This window comes from Hypanus sabinus, chromosome 10 (assembly GCF_030144855.1).
Source record: "Hypanus sabinus isolate sHypSab1 chromosome 10, sHypSab1.hap1, whole genome shotgun sequence".
In the NCBI taxonomy this organism is placed as follows: Eukaryota; Metazoa; Chordata; class Chondrichthyes; order Myliobatiformes; family Dasyatidae; genus Hypanus; species Hypanus sabinus.
This window is the reverse complement of record NC_082715.1, coordinates 25,369,879-25,391,788: the sequence shown is the minus strand read 5'-3', so window position 1 is coordinate 25,391,788 and position 21,910 is coordinate 25,369,879. Positions and strand designations below refer to the sequence as shown.

The following is a 21,910-nucleotide window of genomic DNA, read 5'->3' as shown; positions in this document are numbered from 1 at the left end:
TGTATTTGTCATTGTGGCACCACTCAATCAGATTTTCAATCTCCCTCCGATAAGCCAATTTGTCACCATCTTTGATTCGCCCGCAATGGTGGTGTTGAGGATGCAGTTGCATGAGGAGGTACCAAGGCACAGTGTTGTTGACCTTTTGCAACAATGGGCAAATTGGAGTGGATCCATGTCACTCCTCAGTTAGGAACTGATATACTTCATGACTAACTTCTCAAAGCACTTCCATCATGATGGATGTAAGTGCTCCTGGACAACTGTCATTGAGGCAGGTTACTATGTTCTTTTTGGGCACTAATTCCTCACAGCAGTCAATAATTTATTTGGTTAAAAGAAAGCATGCTAGTATTTGGAGTTAATATTTTAGTTTTTAGTCCTTAAGTCAACATTCCATCGAAAATTGTACATATAGACAAATAAAGAAAATGAACATCTCCATCCAGGCCTGGGCTTTAGTTCGTGTGATAACTTAGGAGTTCATCAGTTTATAGAGGAGCATCTGAAGTTGAAAACCCATGGAATAATCATGTCTTTTAAATAAATTAAAAATCAAAATTATGGCATGACTCGAGTCACAGTCATAGAAAAGTACTGCACAGAAATAGGCCCTTTGGCCCTTCTAGTCTGTGCCAAACAATTTAAGCTGCCTACTCCCATCGACCTGCACAGGGACCATAGCCCTCTTTACCCCTATCATCCATGTACCTATCCAAGCTTCTCCTAAACGTTGAAACCAAGCTTGCATGCACCACTTGTGCTGGCAGCTCGTTCAATGCTCTCATGACCCTTTGAGTGAAGAAGGTTCCCTCATATTCCCCTTAAGCTTTTCACCTTTCACCCTTAACCCATGACCTCTAGTTTTAGTCTCACCCAACCTCAGTGGAACAAGCCTGCTTGCATTTACCCTATCTATACCCCTCATAATTTTGTATACCTCTGTTGAATCTCCTCTTAATCTTCTATATCATAAAGAATAAAGTCCGAACTTATTCAATCTTTCTTTATAACTCTGGTTCTCCAGTCCCGGCAACATTCTTGTAAATTTTCTCTGTACTCATTCAACCTTATTTACATCTTTCCTGTAGGTAGGTGACCAAATCTATACACAGAACCCCAAATTAGGCCTCACCAATCTCTTATACACCTTCAACATAACATCTCATCCCCTGTACTCAGTGCAGGTACTTTGATTTATGAAGGCCAATGAGCCAAAAGATTTCTTTATGACACTATCTACCTGTGATGCCACTTTCAATGAATTATGGACCTGTATTCCCAGATCTTATTCTACAGCACTTCTCGGTGCCCTACCCTACAGAGTTAAAAAATAGAACTCATACAGGAAAATACACTCAACGATAAAGATAAGTGTAAACAGATAAACAGCTTTCAGCTTTGAGCAGATTAGTAAATAATACTGACCACAAGCAATTGACACTTCCTAACAATCTAATTTCAGACAAGGACTGCAAAGTTGAACATGAATGTAGTTTTATCACATCAAGTCAAGAGAAGTCAGGTCAGATTGCTTTTTATTGTCATTTCGACCATAAACTGCTGGGACAGTACACAGTAAAAACAAAACAACGTTCCTCCAGGTTCATGGTACTACATGAAGCAGCATAAAACTACACTAGACTATATGAGACAACTCAAGGCTACACTAGACTATGTTAAACAACACAAAATCTACACTAGACTACAGACCTACACAGGACTACATAAAGTGCATAAAACAGTGCAGGGCAGTACAATAATTAATTAATTAACAAGACAATAGGCACAGTAGAGGACAAATTTTAATACAATAATAAATGATGTAGATGTCAGTCTAGACTCTGGGTATTGAGAAGTCTGATGACTTGGGGTAAGAAAGTCTGGTCATGAGTGCCCGAAAGCTTCGGTACCTTTTGCCAGATGGCAGGAGGGAGAAGAGTTTGTATGAAGGGTGCGTGGGGTCCTTCACAATGCTGTTTGCTTTGTGGGTGCAGCGTGTGGTGTAAATGTCTGTAATGGCGGGAAGAGAGACTGCAATGATCTTCTCAGCTGACCTCACTATCCGCTGCAGGGTCTTGCGATCCGAGATGGTGCAATTTCTGAACCAGGCAGTGATGCAGCTACTCAGGATGCTCTAGATACAAGCCCTGTAGAATGTGGTGAGGATGGGGGGGTTGGAGATGGACTTTCCTCAGCCTTCGCAGAATGTGGAGATGCTGCTGGGCTTTCTTGGCTATGGAGCTGGTGTTGAGGGACCAGGTGAGATTCTCCGCCAGGTGAACACCAAGAAATTTGGTGCTCTTAACGATTTCAACGGAGGAGCCGTCAATGTTCAGCAAAGTGTGGTCACTCCGTGCCCTCCTGAAGTCAACAACCATCTCTTTTGTTTACATTTAGAGACAGGTTGTTGACTCTGCACCGGTCCGTTAGCCGCTGCACCTCCTCTCTGTATGCTGACTCATCGTTCTTGCTGATGAGACCCACCATGGTCGTGTCAATGGCGAACTTGATGATGTGATTCGAGCCGTGTATTGCTGCAGAGTCGTGGGTCAGCAGAGCAAACAGCAGTTTCAGTGCCAGTTTTCATTTTAAAAATTGTTTGTGTATCTTTGATAAACTTTTCAAGTTTTGATGACATATCCCTCCAGGTACATGGATGAGAAACATACTGATAATATTCAGATAGTTTTATTGCTGTCCATTTATGTGTCCTAGCTATCCAATGTTCGTATATTTCACTGTAGCCTTCCTTTGCTCTGCCCTTCTCCACCATTTGTATTATGACAAACTTGACCACGTGCCTTGGCTTACTGCAGTTCAGAACTCACAGTAAATTTATTATCTGAGTTTGCGTACTGTATGTCACCATATACCACGCTGAGATTCATTTGCTTGCAGGCATTCACAGTAGAACAAATAAATACAATAGAATCAATGCAAAAACTACGCAAAAACAAAACTGACGAACAACCAATGTGCAAAAGAGGACAAACCGAGCAAATGAATCACCACTGGAGTAATTACAATCCTCTCTCACTTTTCCCATTGGAGTCTTTAAAGCAGCCCCACCTGAGTGTATGTCATTCCTCCCTCCCTATCTACCTCGCCTGTCCAACGTACAATAGCAGCATTGGTATTCCCTTCCATCCTCATGTTTGGATGGGTCGCTGTGAGATCCTCATGTACCATTTTCAGTACTGCCTGCATTTTCTTCTCTTTTCTGATGTTTGGTCTGAACGACAACTGAAACTCAGTGCTGGCTCCCCAGTATGCCTGGATCCTGGATACGGTTTTTAATAATGATGATTGGTCACTGGTTGTCAATTCTCTTTGAGATCTCGGGACAACGCGGGATCGCTTGACACCACATTTTTAGAGAAATCTAACAAGCATTGGCATTTGGATACGGTGGAATAAAAAAAATAAAATTTTAAAACAGTATTTAAGATTTTTGAAAATTCTGGGGTGAGTGGTTTATGGTCAGAGGTGGCCAAATGTATTGGTTTCTGTTCCGCTGTTCCCTTGTTCTGAAGGAGCAGCTCCAGAGATTCTGCACTGCCTGCCTGAGTATGCCTGCGAGAAAATGAATCTCAGGATCATATATGGTGGCATATGAACTTTGAACTCTGAGCTCTGACTGTAGCGACTGTGCCCTTGCACCCTTCCTCTGACTCTGGGTCCCCAGAGTGAACCATGGACAGGTGGTCGCCCTGCTTTCGTTGCCCAGAATCAGAATCCGTCTCACTGTTACATGTCATGATGTTTGTTGTTTAATGCCCACAGTACAGTGAAAGACGTAAAAACAGGAAGAGCAAGGTAGTGGCTCATGGGTTCCTGGACTGTTACCATTGGCTCTAAATCATTCCAGGCGATTGTTCCATTATCCTTGAGGTTGGGTGAGACTAGAACTAGAGTCATGGTTAAAGGTCGAAAGGTGAAATTTTTTCAGGGAGCATAAAGGATGAACTTTTTCATTCCATGGGCTGGTGAGAGTGTGGGACTAACAGCAACAAAAGTGATGGGTGCGAGTTTGATTTCAACATTTAAGAGAAGTTTGGATGGCTATGTGGGTGGGAGGGGAATGGAGGGCTATGGTCCAGATTCAGGTTGATGGAACTAGGCAGAATAATAGTTTAGCATGGATTTGGATGGGCTGAATGGCCTGTTTCTGTACTGTAGTTCTCAATGTCTCTATTGCTGCTGACATTCTTGAAAAAACTGCCCTCACTCACTCATGACCACCACATACCCCACAGGAACTTTCTCTGCCCTAGTTAATTTCCCCTCTAAACCCTGAGCTTTGCTTCCTTTTTTTTGGTCCCTGCTCTCAGTTTAACACAAGCTCAAATATGCGTAACATAGGTCCAGGAATCATTGATTTTCCATCAATCATTTCAATGGTCTGAACCACTTTTTTGCACCTTTTCCTTTATCAAGCAAACATTAAGTGATGTGCCATATGGCAGGAGACATGCTCCCTTGGGCCAAGTTATCTATATTGTACAACTGGCTCCAGCAGGTCAAGTAATTGCAACTGATCTCATTGTTGCTGCCATCTTGCCCTTGTACACAAGGACCTTCTCCTCTGGGAACTTCTGAGGATTCCCAGCATGAGCAATCCCAACTGTCTAGGTGGTTACTGACCCCAGAAGAGTAACTGCTGTCAACCGTCCGACAGTTGATGGCGATACCATGTGCAGCACCGTCCTCTTGCCTTTCCTCTTCGTACCCTTTTACTTTTATAGTGCGAGTTTCAGCGTCAGCCGCAACATTATGAGGGTAGTGTGGCTTTAGGGGCCTCTTCTTCACTGAGCACTGTCAGCGGATCCAGTTACAAGCTGTGAGACCAAACCACTTCAGAGTCGGGAGTGAGCTGGAAACAGGAAATCTTTGATACAACTGAACAATGTTCAGTATAGTTCAAAGGCTCTCTCAAAAAGTTCATCTGCTAGAACGGCACTATTAGTTATTGTGGCTTATCGACACACTGATAGGCGCAATATTTGTCAGAGAAAGACAAAGCTACTTTAAAAGAATTACCTTCAGTGATCTTATGAACCCAGATAAAATAATGTTAACAAAATACATTTCATTAACCTGAATAACCTTTTTATTTGTCCCCATTTTACTTATTTATTAAAAGGGTTTGGGCCTTACAAGGCTGAGCCAGTGTGTTTAATTGTCCCAATCACAATCGGGTTTAACATCACTGGCACGTGTCGTGAAATTTGTTAACTTTGTGGCAGCAGCACAATGCAATACCTAATATTGGAGGAAAAAATTGTGAATTACAGTAAGTGTGTGTGTATAGTTTCAGTATAAAGGGACTGCAAATGGCATTTCCTTTAGCTCAATTTATGGAATGTTTCAGGAATTTGCAGAAAGCTTAGTGTTGTTAAAAAATCAGCTGCAGTTGACATTGATGAAGAATGTTACTGCCCTGAAGTTTTTGCTATATAAAGGTGCAGGGTTTCTGTTTGCATCAAGTGTTGTGTTTGTCACAGTCTGTTAGCTTGTTTCATATGGCATTGCTGAATGGTTTGTGGATACATACTGTACTTGTTGGTAGGTTCATTGGCTACTGTTAATTGCTTCTAGTGCAGAGGGGTAGTAGGAGATTGGGGTAGGGGATTGAGAGAGAATATGTTTCAGATAAATACAGAGGGTTGGGAAGGGCAGGGTAATGTAATTGGTGGAGACATACATAATTCACAACCACCAACATTGGGTTGGGGTTCTTTTTAAGAGGCTGGTCTGACGTGCAGATGTTATAACATGAAGTTCAGTTACTATGCCTTTGTGTTCAGGGTTTGGAGTACAATAAATGAGTTGCTACGGTTTTTCTTAAACATAAAACGCCTCAGAAACACAAGAAAATCTGCAGAAAATGTGCTGCTGAAAATCCAAGGCAGCACACACCAAACGCTGGAGGAACTCACCCGGTCAGGCAGCATTTGTGGAAAGGAATAAACAGTCAACGTTTCAGGCCGAGACTTTTCATCAGGACTTGTGTTGTTTTATTTGCGAAAACTTAAATTGGTGAACCTGATGCTGTAAGATGATTCCAGAAGACAAATATCAGAGTGTGTATTGTACGTACATACTTTGACAATAAAATGGACCTTGAACCTTTGCGTTTTTGAATGTGTTGGCCAATGCAGTCACTTTGATAAAAGTTTTATCCATTGGTGTAAGAGATTGTTCTAATGACGCTGCTAATAAACCTTTCCTATTAATAATGTATCGTTCCATTGTGATGTAACATCTGTTAGTATGTGGATCTGTTTGCACAGCTCCTCTCTTTGTGTACTTAACCTCAAGTAGTTTAGGGTTTGCTTTGTCACAGTATAAGCAGCTTTAGTTCAGAGTCGGAACTTTGTGGCTTTAAGCCCCTGAACAGAAACCTGAGCACGTGGTCCAGGCTGCAGTGTCGATCTACAATAGCGCTGTGCACAGCCTTTGGGAAAGGAAATGAAAGTGAAAAACCTACAGATGCTGGAAGTCTGAAACAAAACCAGAAAATGCTGGAAAGAAAAATATAGTTAACGTTTCAAGTCAAAGAACCTTTCCTAGAAGAGGTTGCAGGGAGAGTGGGTGAGACAGAGGGGACAAAGGGAATATCTCTGATAGGGTGAAGGCAGGTTTGCCAAGGTGATTCTAGAGAGTGAAAACAAATACGGAGATTCTAAAAGTGTGAAATGTAGGTCAGAGTGACTCTTTAACACATTCAATAATTTCTGGTAACTTGTTTTTTCTGTTTGTTATCAGCACCAGCCAGTTGTGCCATGATGTTATCCATCTCTAATATTAAATGTTTTTGTTTATTGCTTTTATTTAAAAAGGGCTGAAAAGAAAACCCTGAGAATTGGAGACCAATAAACCTAATGCCTGTCCAAATTAAGTTACTACAGGCAATTCCGAGGATTAAGGGTTCGAAGCCTTCAGAAATATAGGGGTTAATTGGAGACAGTCAGCATAGCTTTGCAGATGGGAGATCCCCCCTCATTGAGATTTCTGAAGAAGTAATCAAGAAGTTGATGAGGGCAGAGCAGTAGATATGGACTTCAGTAATGCCTTTGATACAGTTCCGCATGGTAAACTGCTGTGGAACAAGAGGACATGGTTTGAGAGTTAGGGGGAACACGAGGGGGAATTTCTTTACTCGGAGAGTGGTAGCTGTGTGGAATGAGCTTCCATTAGAAGTGGTAGAGGCAGGTTCGGTGTTGTCATTTAAAGCAAAATTGGATAGGTATGTGGACAAAAAGCAATGGAGGGTTATGGGCTGAGTGTGGGCCAGTGGGACTAGGTGAGAGTAAGCGTCGGCATGGACTAGAAGGGCCGAGATGGCCTGTTTCCGTGCTGTAATTGTTATATGGTTATATGGAAAGATAGATTACATGTGATTCAGGAAGAGCTAGCTAACTGGATACACAAATGACTTGATGATCGGTATTGGCGGAAGGTTAGGTTTTTTAGGACTGAAGGCTTGGTGCTAGGCCCAATGTTATTTATCTTTTATATCAATGATTTAGCTGGGAACGCACAAAGTGTGTGTTGTGGCATCTCGAACAAACCGATACCGCTGCTGACGACTGCACAGGGAGCAGTCCTTGTATGATGCCCCCTCCAATAAATCCAATAATAACGTTCAAAAAAAGTCAAATGTATTTGATGCTTTACTACCAAGACATACAGTCTTGAAACCTGTGAATCTAAAACTCATGTGAAGTTATGTGGAATTAAGTGACTTCAAATGTAATTAAGCAGTCAATAAAAGATATGGCACCCTTCAGTCTCCAGTCTAAATGACCCAGAATAAAGCATGAATGGATAACTAAACCCTTCACTTTTACAATACCCCCACCCACATGACTAATTACCATAATAAACATGCAACACTGAATACAATGTAGATTGAAAACAGATGCATGACTCCTACAGCATAATTAGTAAGTTTGCAGGGGACACTAAAATAGGTCATGTTGTTGACAGTGAAGATGGTCATCAGAAATTACGAAGAGGTCCTGATTAGCTGGGTAAGTGGGCCAAGCAATGGCAAATGGAATTTAACTTAGATATGTGTGAGGTATTGCATTTTGGGAAGACAAATGAGGATAGAAGTTTCACGGTGAACAGTAGGGCCCTGAAGAATGTTCTAGAACAGAAGGACCTGGGAGGACATGTACATGGTTCCCTGAAATCAGTGTTGAGGATGGTGAAGAAGGCTTTAGGCATGCAGGCCTTCATTTTTCGGATCATTGAGAGGGATGTTATTTTGTAGTTGTACAAGACAGAGCATTATTTGGAATATTGTACTCAGTTTTTGTTGCCATGCTATAAGAAAGATGCCATTAAACTGGAAAGGAGATTTATGAGGATGTTGCCAGGACTCGAGGGACAGAGTTATGGAAAGAGGCTGAGCAGGTTGGAACTTTTCCCATTGGAGTATAGGAGAATGAGGAGTGATCTTACAGAGGTATATAAAGAGAGGCATAGATAGAGTGAATGTTCACAGTCTTTTTTTTCCCCAGATTTGGGGAATCAAGAACTAGAGAGGTTTAAGGTGAGAGAGGAGAGATTTCAAAGGAACCTGAGGGGAAATTCTTTACCATTAGAGTGATCAATATATGCAACAAGCTAACAGGAGAAGTGGTCGAGGCAGGCAAGTTAACAGCATTTAGAACATGCATTGAGAGCAGGGGTTTCCAAACTGTTTTGTGCAATGGACCCCAGCCATTAACCCTGGGGTCTGTGGACCCCAGTTTGGGAACCCCTGGTTTAGGGAGACATGAGCCAGAGTTGGGGAAAATAGGACGAGCTTAGATGGACCATGCTTATCCACAACTAGCACCCCACAAGCCTTCGCATCCACCACATCATTCTGTGCAACTTCCACCATCTTCAACAGGATCCGAGCGCCAAATACATCTTTACCTCCCCTCCCCCCACTCCCCACGTTCTACAGGGAAGGCTCCCTGCATGATTTCCTTGCCAGTTTGTCCCTTCGCACTAACCTCCCTCCTGGCTCATACCCCTGCAAGCAACCGAAATGCTACACCTCCTCCCTTACCTCCATTCAGTTCCTCCCCTAAATAGTTCTTCCAGGTGAGGCAGCCCTTCATCTCTGAATCTTTTGGTTTTGTCTGTGGTGTCCGGTACTCCTGGTGCGGCCTCCTCTAGTCGGTGAGACCCTATGTAAATTGGGGGACCGCTTTGTCGAGCACCTCTGCTCCATCCGCCAAAAGTGGGATTTCCCAGTGGCCAACAATTTTAATTCCTATTCTCATTCGCATTTCAACATTCCGACATGTCATTCCATGGTCTCCTCTTTTGCCACCTCATGTTCTAGGTAGCCTCCAACTTGATGACATGAACATCGATTTCTTCTTCTGGTAGTTTTTTTCCTTCAACCTTCCCTCTTCTATTTCCCCATTCCAGCCTCTTATATCCTCTTCACTTGCCTACCACCTCTGCTCTAGGGCCTCTCCTTCCTCCCTTTCTCCCATGGATTCATTCCTCTCCACCTTTTCCACCCACTTCATCTATCACCTTCCAGCTATCCTCCTTCACCTTCCTGCCACCTTTTTACTTTGGCGTCTTCCCCCTTCCTTTCCAGTCCTGAAGAAGAGTCTTGGCCTGAAATGTCAACTGTTTATTCATTTCCATAGAATCTGCCTGACCTGCTGAGTTTCTCCTGCATATTGTGTGTTTCTCTAGATGGGATCTTTGTCATTATAGAATGCCTGGGGTGAAGGGTCTGTTTCCATGCTGTATGACTCCAAGTCCAGTTCTTCTTCCTCTGTTCCTTGATGTACAGATTATTTCCAGCATCATAGTCATTTTAGGTTCTGACATGTTTTTTGCAAACTTCTACTTTCCTTTGTCTGTTTTATCCTTTTCCAAATGCTCTTTTTAAGCTCTTCAACTGATATTTCCATAAATCCTGACCCCACCCCATCAGAGATAGTCCCTTTCCCCTAGGCATCCCTTCCTATCCTCTCCACGTCTTTAAATTAACGTTTCCAGTTCCACTGCGAAGTTTCTGACCTAAAATATTAGCTTAGGTTCTCTTTCTTTAGATGCTATATGACAATTTTTTCCTTTTATTTCTTAAAAAAAAAGAGAATGTCGGACTGGAGCCTTTCTGCCCAGTCAAATGGACGATCAGATCCAACCATTTCATTCAAAGTGTGTCAGGGGAGATTTTCCAGAGCCTTGACCAACTCAACCCTGAACCAGCATGACTGAACACATGAATATTTGTTCCATCTTCTTATGTATAAATTGACCACCATGTTTGAGTGCCAGGCTCAGGCCCGATTGAACATTGAAAGCCCTGGTCAGAGTGGGCCTGGAGAGGATGTTTTTATAGTTGGGAAGTCTAGGTCCAGAGGGCACAGCTTCAGAATACAAGGAACACCCCCTCCAACCTGTCCACAACCACCATGTCTTTATTTCCTATCAGTCACCTTCTGCACAGACATTTCTGTGCCTAGTATCACTTTATGAACATACAACCAATCTTTGTATGCAAGCTGTCTTACATTTATTGCGTTATTTTTCTCTTTTTTTTGTGCTGCATTGAGTATAAGAGTTGGGATGTTATGGTGAGGTTGTATAAGAAATTGGTGAGGCCAGATTTGGAGTATTGTGTGCAGTTCTGGTCACCTAACGATAGGAAGGATATCAGTAAGATTGAAAGAGTGCAGAGAAGATTTACTAGGATGTTGCCGGGTCTTCAGGAGTTGAGTTACAGGGAAAGATTGAACAGGTTAGGACTTTATTCCTTGGAGCGTAGAAGATTGAGGGGGGATTTCATAGAGGTATATAAAATTATGAGGGGTATAGACAGAGTAAATGTGAGTAGGCTTTTTCCACTTAAATTAGGAGAGATAAATACGAGAGGACATGGCTTTAGGACGAAAGGGGAAAGGTTTAGGGGGAACATTAGGGGGAACTTCTTCACTCAGAGAGTGGTGTGAGTGTGGAACGAGCTGTCATCTGATGTGGTAAATGCGGGCTCACTCTTAAGTTTTAAGATTAAATTGGATAGATACATGGATGGGAGCGATCTGGAGGGTTATGGACTGGGTGCAGGTCAATGGGACTAGCGGAATAAACTTTCGGCATAGACTAGAAGGGCTGAAGGGCCTGTTTTTTCTGCTGAAGTGTTCTATGGTTCTATGGAATTTGGAGTAACAATTATTTTGTTCTCCTTTATAGTTGTGTACAAAAAATGATATTAAACATTAAATTATCTTTAGACCAGAGATGGGGAGGAATCTCTTCAGCCAGAGGGTGGTGAATGTGTGGAATTCATTACCACAAATGGCTGTGGAAGCCAAGTCATTGAGTATATTTAAAATACAAGTTGATAGGTTCCTGATTATTCATGGTGTCGGGGAGAAGGAAAGAGAATGAGGTTAAGATGGATAATAAATCAGTCATGATGAAACACAGGAGCAGGCTAGATGGGCTTATGGTAAAATTGTGCTCCTGTCTTATGTACTTAGCAGTTTGCAAGAGTGAAGGTGGAGCCATGTGTTTCAAAGCTGCACTTCATTCAGGTTTTATGATTGTTCCATCAGCTTTCTAAGGTAACCAACCCATGGGACTCCTGTGTAAATAGGACAACAGCGTGGATGGGGCATCGTTCCTTTGGAGTAATAAAGTTGCAGAATACTTTTGGAAACTTTCAGTTGTTTTCTCATTCCAGAATTTCCAGTAGGAAAAGAGACCTCAGAATAACATATACAAAATGCTGCAGGAACTCAGCAGGCCAGGCAGCATCTTTGAGCTAAGACCTCTCATTCAGGACTGGAAGGAAAGGGGGAAGAAGCCAAATTCCTCCATCTGCAGAATTGCTTGTGTTTGGGAAAAGGGATATGTAGGTATTTAGAATAAAAAAAGATGGAATGGATCTGAACAGTTTCTTGAATGTTTTCAAAGCAGTAGTCAGAAAGTCATAACCAAAGTTGAGCTTCTTAAGTGAAATTTCACACTTAACAAATATGGGACAATCTTTGAACATCTCCTAAAAGGTTTACAAGACATCTCTGGGTTGTGACTGGCCAACTTGTGAAATACACTCTACATACAAGTGAGATCCTATAATGTTATTGAACTCAAAAGTCCAACATGCATACTGTTAATTTCTACAAACTGCAGAAATAGTTTCACACTCGCCCCACTTTCAGTAATTGTTCAATCTTATCAGTCTCATCTGCTTTTGATAACATTCATTACAAAACTGTGGGAGTATGATTATCATATTGAGTGTATTTTCCTCATTAACAGACAAAATTGACTTTTGGATGTTTGTAATAACAGAACCTGGGGGAAGCTTGCAGAATTTAAAAAGCAGAGATTTCAAAGTTCAAAGTAAATTTATTATCCAAGTACACATACATCACCATATAATATCTTGAGATTCATTGTCTTGTGGGCATACTCAATAAATCACAATAGAACAGTAGCAGAATCAGTGAAAGACTGCATCAACTTGGGCATTTAACCAAAGTGCAAGAGACAATAAGCTGTGCAAATACAAGAAGAAAGAAATAATAAAAATAAATAAGCAAAAAATATCAAGAACATGAGATGAAGAGTCCTTGAAAGTGAGGCCATAGGTTGTGAGAACATTTCAGTGAAGTTATCTACTTTGTTTTAAAAACCTGATGATTGAGGGGTAATAATTGTTCCTGAACCTGGTGGTGGAGTCTTGGAGCTCCTGTACCTTCCTCCTGAAGGCAGCTGCAAAAACAGAGAATATCCTGGGTGATGGAGGTCCCTGAAGATGGATGCTGCTTTCCTGTGACATTGTTTCATGTTGATATGCTCAGTGGTGGGAACAACTTTACCTTTGATGGACTGGGCTGTATCTACACCTTTCTGTACGATTTTCTATTCGAGAGTATTGGTGTTTCTATAGTAGACTGTGTGGCAGCCAATTTCTATGCTCTCCACCATGCATCAAAGTTTTAGATGTCATGCCGAATCTTTGCAAACTCCTAAGGAAGTAGAGGCGCTGCTGTGCTTTCTTCATGATTGTAAGTCTTCTGAAATAATAACACCAAGGAATTTAAAGTTGTTAACCCTCTCCACCTCTGATCCTCCAATGAGGACTGGCTCATTGACCTCTGGTTTCCTTCTCCTGAACTCAATAATCAACTGCTTGGTTTTGCTGACATTGTGTTGATATTGTTGTGGGACCAATCAGCCTGATTTTCAGTCTCCCTCCTACGTGCTGATTCATCACCACCTTTGACTGTGGTGTCGTCAGCAAACTTAAATAAGGAGTGTAGCATGTAAGTGGGGAGGGAAATGAAAATAGTCTCTAATGCACGGTCATACCTCTTTTTTCATTCTTTGAATTTTGAGCTGATATATTAACCAAAGATTCTGTAAATTTGAAGCCTAAATATTCTGGAATCATGGTTACAAAAAATTGGAATATGGGTTTTTGTTATACAGAAAAAAATCTAATTCACCATATTCTTTTAATTATTTTTGCCAATAATTAGCATTAATAAATACCATAAATCATGGGAGTCGAATTATTCCATTCCATCATGACTGATTTCTTGCCTTCTGACTTCTCCCCGTAACATTTTACACATATACTAATCAAGAACCTATCAACCTCCACCCTAAATATGCCAATAACTTGGCCTTCACATGCATCTACAGTAATGAATTCCTCAGGTTCACCGACCCTGGCTAAAGAAATTCCTCCTCATCTCTGTTCCAAAGGGTCCCCTTGTGTTCTGAGGCTAGATCCTCTGGTCCTAGACTTATTCCCCTACTCCAGGTTTCAAGGAGATACTGAGTAGTTGAAGACTGAAATGGTTAAAAGCCAGAGCATGAAAATGGAAAAGTGGACACAGAATATAAATTAGCTGCTTTATTTTTGGATAGCCGTCGTCTACATCAGAAGATCAAAGGAGCACTTGAAATCAAACCAACAGCATTATTAACATAGATAAGCAGCGTAATTGAAATCTTTATAATGATAGATGGGCTGTAGCAGTTAAAAGAAAAAGCTAATGAATAAATTAGAAAAAGGCACTTATCAATAAGAATATAGTAATGAAAAAATGTCATTCTGCTTATCCAACTTGTTCCAACATCGAATCCCTTTGTCAAGAAGCAATCTGGCTACATATTATATTGATGTTATTCTGCAACTGTGCACCTCTCTCTCAGATTAATCTGTAAGTATTTAAAGCTAAGTGTATAGCTGTGTTTTTATATACAGTTCAGGAAATTGATGCTGTCCAGAATTTTTTTGTCTATTCCTAGTTAGAAATACTCAGCCTGTCTTCATGTGGGGGGTTGGGGGGAAAGGTGGTTATAGGTTGGCCATCCACGTCCCAAATGTGTACCCATGTACACATTTTATGAGTTGGTCAAAGATTGACCCATGAAATATTTGGTATGTTTGAAATTGCGTTTGAGTGTCTTTTCTTTTGCTATGACTTTCTGACCTCTTCTTCGATTACATTCAAGGGACTCCTCAGATCTATCCCAAATACAGACAAGACTCTTTTCCTAAACACAAGAGATTCTGCAGATGCTGACAATTGGCTTCCTCCCTCGTCCTGATGAAAGGTCTCAGCTCAAAACATTGACTGTTCAATATTCAACATTCAATCAGTGTAATGTAGTTCAAATCTCAAACTTGTGCAGATCCACATCTAATTTTTCTTGCATTTTTGTCTGACTGTATTTTACTGATACCCTGTATGTCCACTGCTGTCTTGTACCTTCTTTGTGTTGTGTGTGACTGATGATAAAACGTTTTGCACCTTGGCCCCAGAGTAATGCAGCTTCTTTTGCTGTATTCACGGGTACTCAAGTATGGCTGAATGACAATTAAACTCGAAGCTGAGAAGGGACAAAAATCATTTGCAATGTATGGAAAACTCAGCAAGGAAAGAAAATATCAATCAAATCTATGTAGCCACCTAATTAATCTTTCTTAGGGTAGTGTCTTCAATAACGTAACATGGTGACCTCAGTTCCTCTGAAAAATTTGGAGGCATGATTACAATTCTCTCCATAACACTCTGTAACTGAAAATGTAATATCTACAGCTAAATATTAAATTCACATAAGTTTTGAGTTTGTGCAACATGCTTTGTAATTACAGTGGATTCAGGTTAATTGGAACACTGGGGTATCAGTACATTTTGGCACAATTAAGCAGCCCCCAATTAGCGGAAGTTTAAAGGAAATAGTTAAAAAGGTGTAAAAAAGATAAACTACTTTTTAACCAAGTACCTATTTATGTATTTAAATAAAATACCATAAATTAGAACATGACCAATACCACTATGGTACTATAAAACTGTTATCTACAGAGGAATTAATCTAGTGTACACTGCCAGCTTCTTTTGATTGACTGTAAAGGAATAAATCAGCACAGACACCTAGTGTAGATAACGAACTGCCTTTGTACAATGTCTTTGACAATTGCTTTCTCAATCCTCATTTTCATTGTAACATTCAAGATGATTGTTGATACCTTCAAGTTTTTTGTAGTTCCTATCCTGTTGAAGTAGTAAAGTTGTTACATTTACACTCCCAGCTATTTCTGGTAAACACAGCCTGACTGCTTGAAACCACAGTGAGCAGAACAGATCTGAATTGTCTTACTCCCTATTTCTCACAAATTATCATGATAAAAATCCCCTGTGTGGTTGTTAAACACTACACCGTGCTTAGAGTGAACAGTTTTTAAATATCATCAAAAAAGCGGTGATTTTTTTGTCATAATTGGTGAGAAGTAAGCAGACAATCCATTGTGTTTCAAATATAATTCACCATAAACTCTGGAAACTTGTCTTTGCTCTCCCCCTCCTCTCACACCAGCCCCTCACCTCCACTCCTCCATTTTCTTCCCCCCATAGAATTTCTCTGTAGGTGATTGACTTTGTGATTCATTCTTGCCCCATAACAGCAGAATTATGATAAAGCCTAACACACAAATGTTCCAATGGACTAATTTATACAATTATATTACAAATCAGTGTTTTCATTTTCAGGAGATATGAAGCATTATTAATCTTGTACATTGAGAACCATCAATAGATAATTAGTAGGCAAGACAATCTGATTAAATGATAACTGGAATGAATTAGGTATTCTGGATTGAATGGTGGTAATGAATATCCTGCAGTTATTTATCAAGAAGTGATATCGACTCAGTCATAGAGAAGTACAGCACAGAAATAGGCCCTTTGGCCCATCTAATCAATGCAAAACCATTCAAAATGACTGCTCACATTGACCATAGCCATTCATATCCTGTCAGCTTGATTCATTCAAAGAAAGGCTCCCAGGACTATAGGTGTAGATGAAGCCACAGCTCATGAGAAGTTTGTCATCAGTAGCTTACACCACAGACGACAGGTTGCTGCAGCTACTGTGCTATACAAATTGCACACCAGCCACAGCCCTGCAGACCTTTGTGCCATGCTGCCTTCATCTTATGAGAGACGGTGCACCACAGAATCAAGTTTATCTATGCCTGCTCATGCTGTTTCTATACCTGATGCGAGAACCAACGCACTGGATAGAAACTTCCTTCACTGTGTTATCAGAATTTGGAACATCCTTCCAGATGCTGTGGTTGGAAACATCTGTGACGATGGGGTCCAAGAGTTAAGTGCACAAACACCGATCATCTCTGGGAGTGAGGTCACATGCTTCTTCATAAGTTATCATGAAGGGGACCAGGATGACAGTGCTTGGTTGTTGGTAGGTAGGGTTAATACCTGACTTTCAAGAGCAGTTGTGAGTTATGTTCCGGCTGGACTTAGTCCTTAAACTGCTGGAGAACAGTGCGGAAAGATCAGGTGCTGTTTTCTCCCGGTAGGGATTAGTTTTTAGTTCCAAGTGCTCCTGTCACGTTTTGTCACCCTGTAACCTTATCCTTCAATTTCTCTGAATTATGGAGGACAGCATGTATATCAATGTCTCTCTCCATCAGCCTTCATCATGATCATCATGACTCCACTATTTCTACTTTTTTAAAATGTTTCTTAATTGTAGGTATGATTTTTTTTTGTGTTCTATTGCTGAGCAGCAGTGAACCATCTGATTGGCCTATCAGAGTTCTCTTTAGGAACTAGTTGACCTGATCAGCATTTCTGATCTGGCTATTGTTCACAATTGCACTTCATAATAAAAAAAAGTACCTATCCAAACTTCTCTTAAACATTGAAATCGAGTTGGCATGCACCACTTGCACCAGCAGCTCATTCCACACTCTCATGGCCCTCTGAGTGAAGAAGTCTCCCCTCATGTTCCCTTAAACATTTCACCTTTTACCCTTAACCCATGACCTCTGGTTGTAGTCCACCCAACCTCAGTGGAAAAAGCCTGCTAGAATTTACCCATTCTGTACCCCTCATAACTTTGTATACCTCCATCAAATCTCCTCTCAGTCTTCTACATTCTAAGTAATAAAGTCTTAACCTATTCAATCTTTCCTTATAACCCAGAGCCCGGCAACATCCTTGTAAATTTTCTCTGAACTCTTTCAGCTCTATTTACATCCTTCCTGTAGAAGAGTTTAGAGTCAGACCACGTGCTGAGATACAATAAGTTTAATTAGTCTTTTAATTTATATAAAATAAATTTTCTAAAATGGAAATGAAAAAAAATAAGAAAACAAACTTAACCAATGAATGAAGAAACGCAAATCTGCTGGAAAATCAAAACTCATAACAATGCATTGAATTCTATAACTGCACTTGCTTCTTATATCAAACATGTGAATATGTAGCTATTTATCATTTTAAATAAACAGCAAATCACATTGCATATAAATTAATTATAATATTGAAATGATGAATGTATTTCAACTTAAAGTTTGATGGGTGTGCAAATTAATTTCAGTGCTTAGAGACTCTCAGAAATTGTTCTAAATCTATAAGGAGCCTTCATTTCATATTTGAACCCTGGTTGTGCTTCAGACCAGATATTTATGCCAAATTTAAGACTGCCAATTTTCAACTACCTAACAAGGCTAACTAACTTCACTGTGCCTTGGGCCATCTACTGCTGTTGTGGTCACTCATAACGTCGTTACATCTGTTGAGCCCGTTAAAGTTGACAAGCCTCTGGGCTAGGGAGGGCCTTGCAGAGAAACAAAAAGAGGGAGAGACAGTAGCTTCCGTCTCATCCAACAGGAATCAGAACTGGACAGTCTTCCAAACAGATGCTTCCGTTCCTTGGCATTGGCCCACACTTTCAGTACCAGCCAGGATGTACACTTGAGCACCATATCTCAGTGCCGGACAGCTGCAGCTCTCACCCAGATCTGACCAAAACTGCCTTCAGCAGTGGCCTCTGCAGATGGCCTTCATTACTCACGCCACATGAATGGAGTACCTGAGGAGGATGAGCATTCATGCCAGGTTTCCAGCAGAAACTCGTGTCGTCAAAACAGTTTGCCTTTTTTTAAAGTCAAGACCTGAATGGATTGACTCCAGGACTAACAACTTTGTAATGGATCAGTGCTCTGTGAGACAGCATTAAACCAGGCACAAGCGCCCCCCCCCCACAACCCCGCTTTACTGGGGAGTTGCATTCCTAGAAAATAGACAATGTCAGGATTTTCTGTAATATGAAGCCGCATCATCTGTTTATGCGTCAAGAGATGGAAAATTAAAAATTAAATTTCTCGTTAATTTATTTACTTTTTATCTCACACAAATTCTGTGAGTGAGTTTTATGTATTATTTCAAATGTTTGGGTCATGATTTATGATAGCTGTAAAGCAAATGGTCTTATTAAAACGGTGAACTGTTCTGTGCTACTACTCAGTTTATCCCCTGCGAATGTGAGGTTCAACAAAACTCTGCTTCCTTTCCCTGAACTCACAAAAGGTTGTGTTTACCCATCACTTCTGGTCCCAGTGACCTAAATAAACCCCCATTAAGAAGTGTCTCAATTTTAAAACCCTCACTTACAGATTGAAACTTATTTATATTTTCACTTTCCACTCCAATTTCCGTGCATCTATTTGGTCCTACCTCTGTATGAGGTATCCGCGATTGTGGCTTTTTGATTATTCCTGAGTGTAATCTATCTTGTGACCCAGCTCCCAGCTCTCAAGTTCCATCCACAAACCTCGTCTTTTACTCTGTCACCTTGCTGAATGCTTTGCTCCAATATTTTACACTAATTATTCCCTGTAAAATTCATGTTCTTAAGTCAGTTACTATGTTATAGGCACCTTGCTGATACAGGTTGCTATTATATTTGTCAGTTTTATTTCTTATAGTGTTATTGGAATATATAGGGGCATGCCTTGTTATTTCAACATCATGTAATTGTTACTCTGGATTGTTGCCTTCCATGATGTAACTTGAATTTTTTGATAAGTTATTGTATGAATTACCTATTATCTGAAATATCTATCATCATCCCTAAAATATTCAAATTAGCAAAATAAAATATTTGGAACTGTTTCCCCAGGTTCGGTATATGAAATACAAGGACAAGTGTGTTGCTTGTCTACAGGAGAAATCATTAAGATCGTTGGATTCAAAGTAGTAAAAGTTAAAGTGAAGAGTTGTGAATTCATTGAAGGGAACATCTCCCCGTTCGCAGTGGAGTTGCCATTGGATTATCCAGGTACCTTTTTGTAATTCTGCTCTGTTTAAGTTTGTCTAAGAATTGTAATCTTCTTGTGTTGTACCCTAACTAGCATTAGGTTTTGTCCCCCGTTATCTCTTGGCTCACTGACCTGCAATGGTTTGCGGTTAACAAATGCTCCACTCTTAAAATTGTCACCCTCGTTCTCAGGTCTTCTACGGTCTTGATCCTTCCTATCTCTGTAACCTCTTCCTGTCTATAACCCCTCAAAATATTACCACTCATCCAGATACCCTGTTGCATTTGCTGACTTTAATTGCACTGTTGGCAGCTGTGCCGAGACTCTTTATATTATGCAATTCCCTCTGTAAAACCCTCCATTTCCTTTTCCTTCTACCATTCGTTTTGTCATCTGCCCCATTAAATACTTCTGTCGATTTTTGGTTTGTTTCAGTTTACTTCAGGAGCTAGGACCTACTTGCATTATTGTAAGTTTTACGTAGTTGTGCATGTCTATAGCTACATGTACATGTGAGCTAACAAGTCTTATGTAAGCCTTTGTTGCCCCATTTGTTTCTGCAAAATATAAATGCAACCACTTAGAAAACCATTTCCTTTCTAACTGCAATATAGATGTGGTCACATGTAATACAGGGAGGTTCTACTACCCTCTAAGGTGAATGTAAAGTAGCACATAGCACAATTTTTGAAGAAGAGGGAACTATACCTGGTATTTTGCCCAATATTTATTCTTGCATACACCACCACTAAAGAATCAAGTTATCTGATGATTATTGTACAGCTTTTTGTGGGAGATTACAGTGTATGGGTTAGATACTGTGTTTCCTTTGTCACAATGTCAACTATACATTAGAGTGTATTAGTTATGAAGTGTTTTAGAAACAGCATAATGATCTTGATGCAGCTTCCGACCAGAAACTTCGACCGTCCCTTTGCCTCCGCAGATGCTGTGTGACCTGCTGAGTTCGTCCAGCAGTTTGTTTTTTGACAGGAAGTGTAAATGTTAGGCAGCCGCCTCTCTACTTTCTCTGGCAAACTACGTGCAACGAGAACAGTAGTGTGGTGCAGCGTTTTTTCATCTAGGGCATAGAATATAGAAAAATGTAAATGATGGAAAGTGTTAATGATTTTGACGAGAATGTAGGTAGCACGATTAGTAAGTTTGCTGCTGATATTGTGTTCAGTTCGGCTCACTGTGCACACTGGAGAGGGTACAGAAAAGATTAACGTGGATTGGGAGGCTTGAGAACTGGGAGAAATTGGATCGGCTAGATCTTTCATCTCCGAAGCTGGGGATGATGAAAAATGACATGAAAGATGTATAAAAATTAGGAGGTTCACCATCCTCACCACCCCATCTACCTGTGCTCCAGTTTTCAGGGATTTGTATATTTCTACCCCAAGGTCTGTCTATTCAGCAACATGACCCAGAACCCTGTCATTCACTATATGTGTTCTGCCCTAGTTTCACTTCACACTGGTGCAGATTATGAGATGTAGGGTAGATAGCCAGGGTATCTGAAACTAAAGCACATAGATCGAAGATGAGAGAGAGGGGATTTAATCTGAGGGGTAAATTGTTCACACAAAGTGTAGTTGGAATGAGCTGCTACAGGAGGTGGTGGAGACAGGAACAGTGTCAGTATTTAAAAAGGCATTTTAGCAGGTAATTGAATGAGTGAGGCATAGAAGAATGTGGGATTAATGCAGGCAAATGGGTTTAGTATTGTTAGGGATGATGGTTTGCATAGAGGCAATGGGCCATAGGACCTGTACAGCTGATGATTGGGCTATCATGAAAGTTTTAGATGTACGACTATTTTTTTCAGTGAAGTGCAAGCTGTATGTTTGTACAGGATTTGAAATGAGTGTAAATTTAGCTTCCATTTTATTGACCTCCATGAATTATTAACAAGCAGGAATGTCTAGGAGTGTCAGGGGCGTGAATCTGACTTTTTCTGACATCAGTTTACATCAGTCATTAACCATGAAGAATTTTGATTGTTCATTAGCTGTAATGTCATCAAACAGGCTGAGTCATCTGAAGAATTCTGGTACATTGACCCAGGAAGTAGAAATAGAAAAAGCACAATTCTTAGATGATTGCATTTCAATTAAAGAGAACTGAAATACTCTAAACCCTTGTTACGCTCTGACTTATCACCTTGGATCTGTGTATTGCAAAGTTGGGGTCAGGATCAGGGGCAAAGACGGTCCGCAATGTGGGCAGGTTTGCAGATGGTGTGTGTGTTCTGTGTGTGACTGGAACCAGGGTTGG

General features: G+C 40.6%; 1 protein-coding gene across 2 annotated transcripts in view; it reads left to right on the top strand.

Moving 5' to 3' along the window:
- themis (thymocyte selection associated) overlaps window positions 1–21,910 on the top strand; it is a 54,714-nt gene that overhangs the window by 14,608 nt on the left and 18,196 nt on the right. Inside the window, exon 2 of one of the 2 annotated variants that reach the window (XM_059981525.1) lies at window positions 19,492–19,650. In XM_059981525.1, coding sequence (XP_059837508.1) covers window positions 19,492–19,650 — 159 coding nt within the window. Of the gene's footprint in view, window positions 1–19,491; window positions 19,651–21,744; window positions 21,863–21,910 lie in introns of those variants that run through there. The other variant, XM_059981526.1, reaches the window with a different exon arrangement.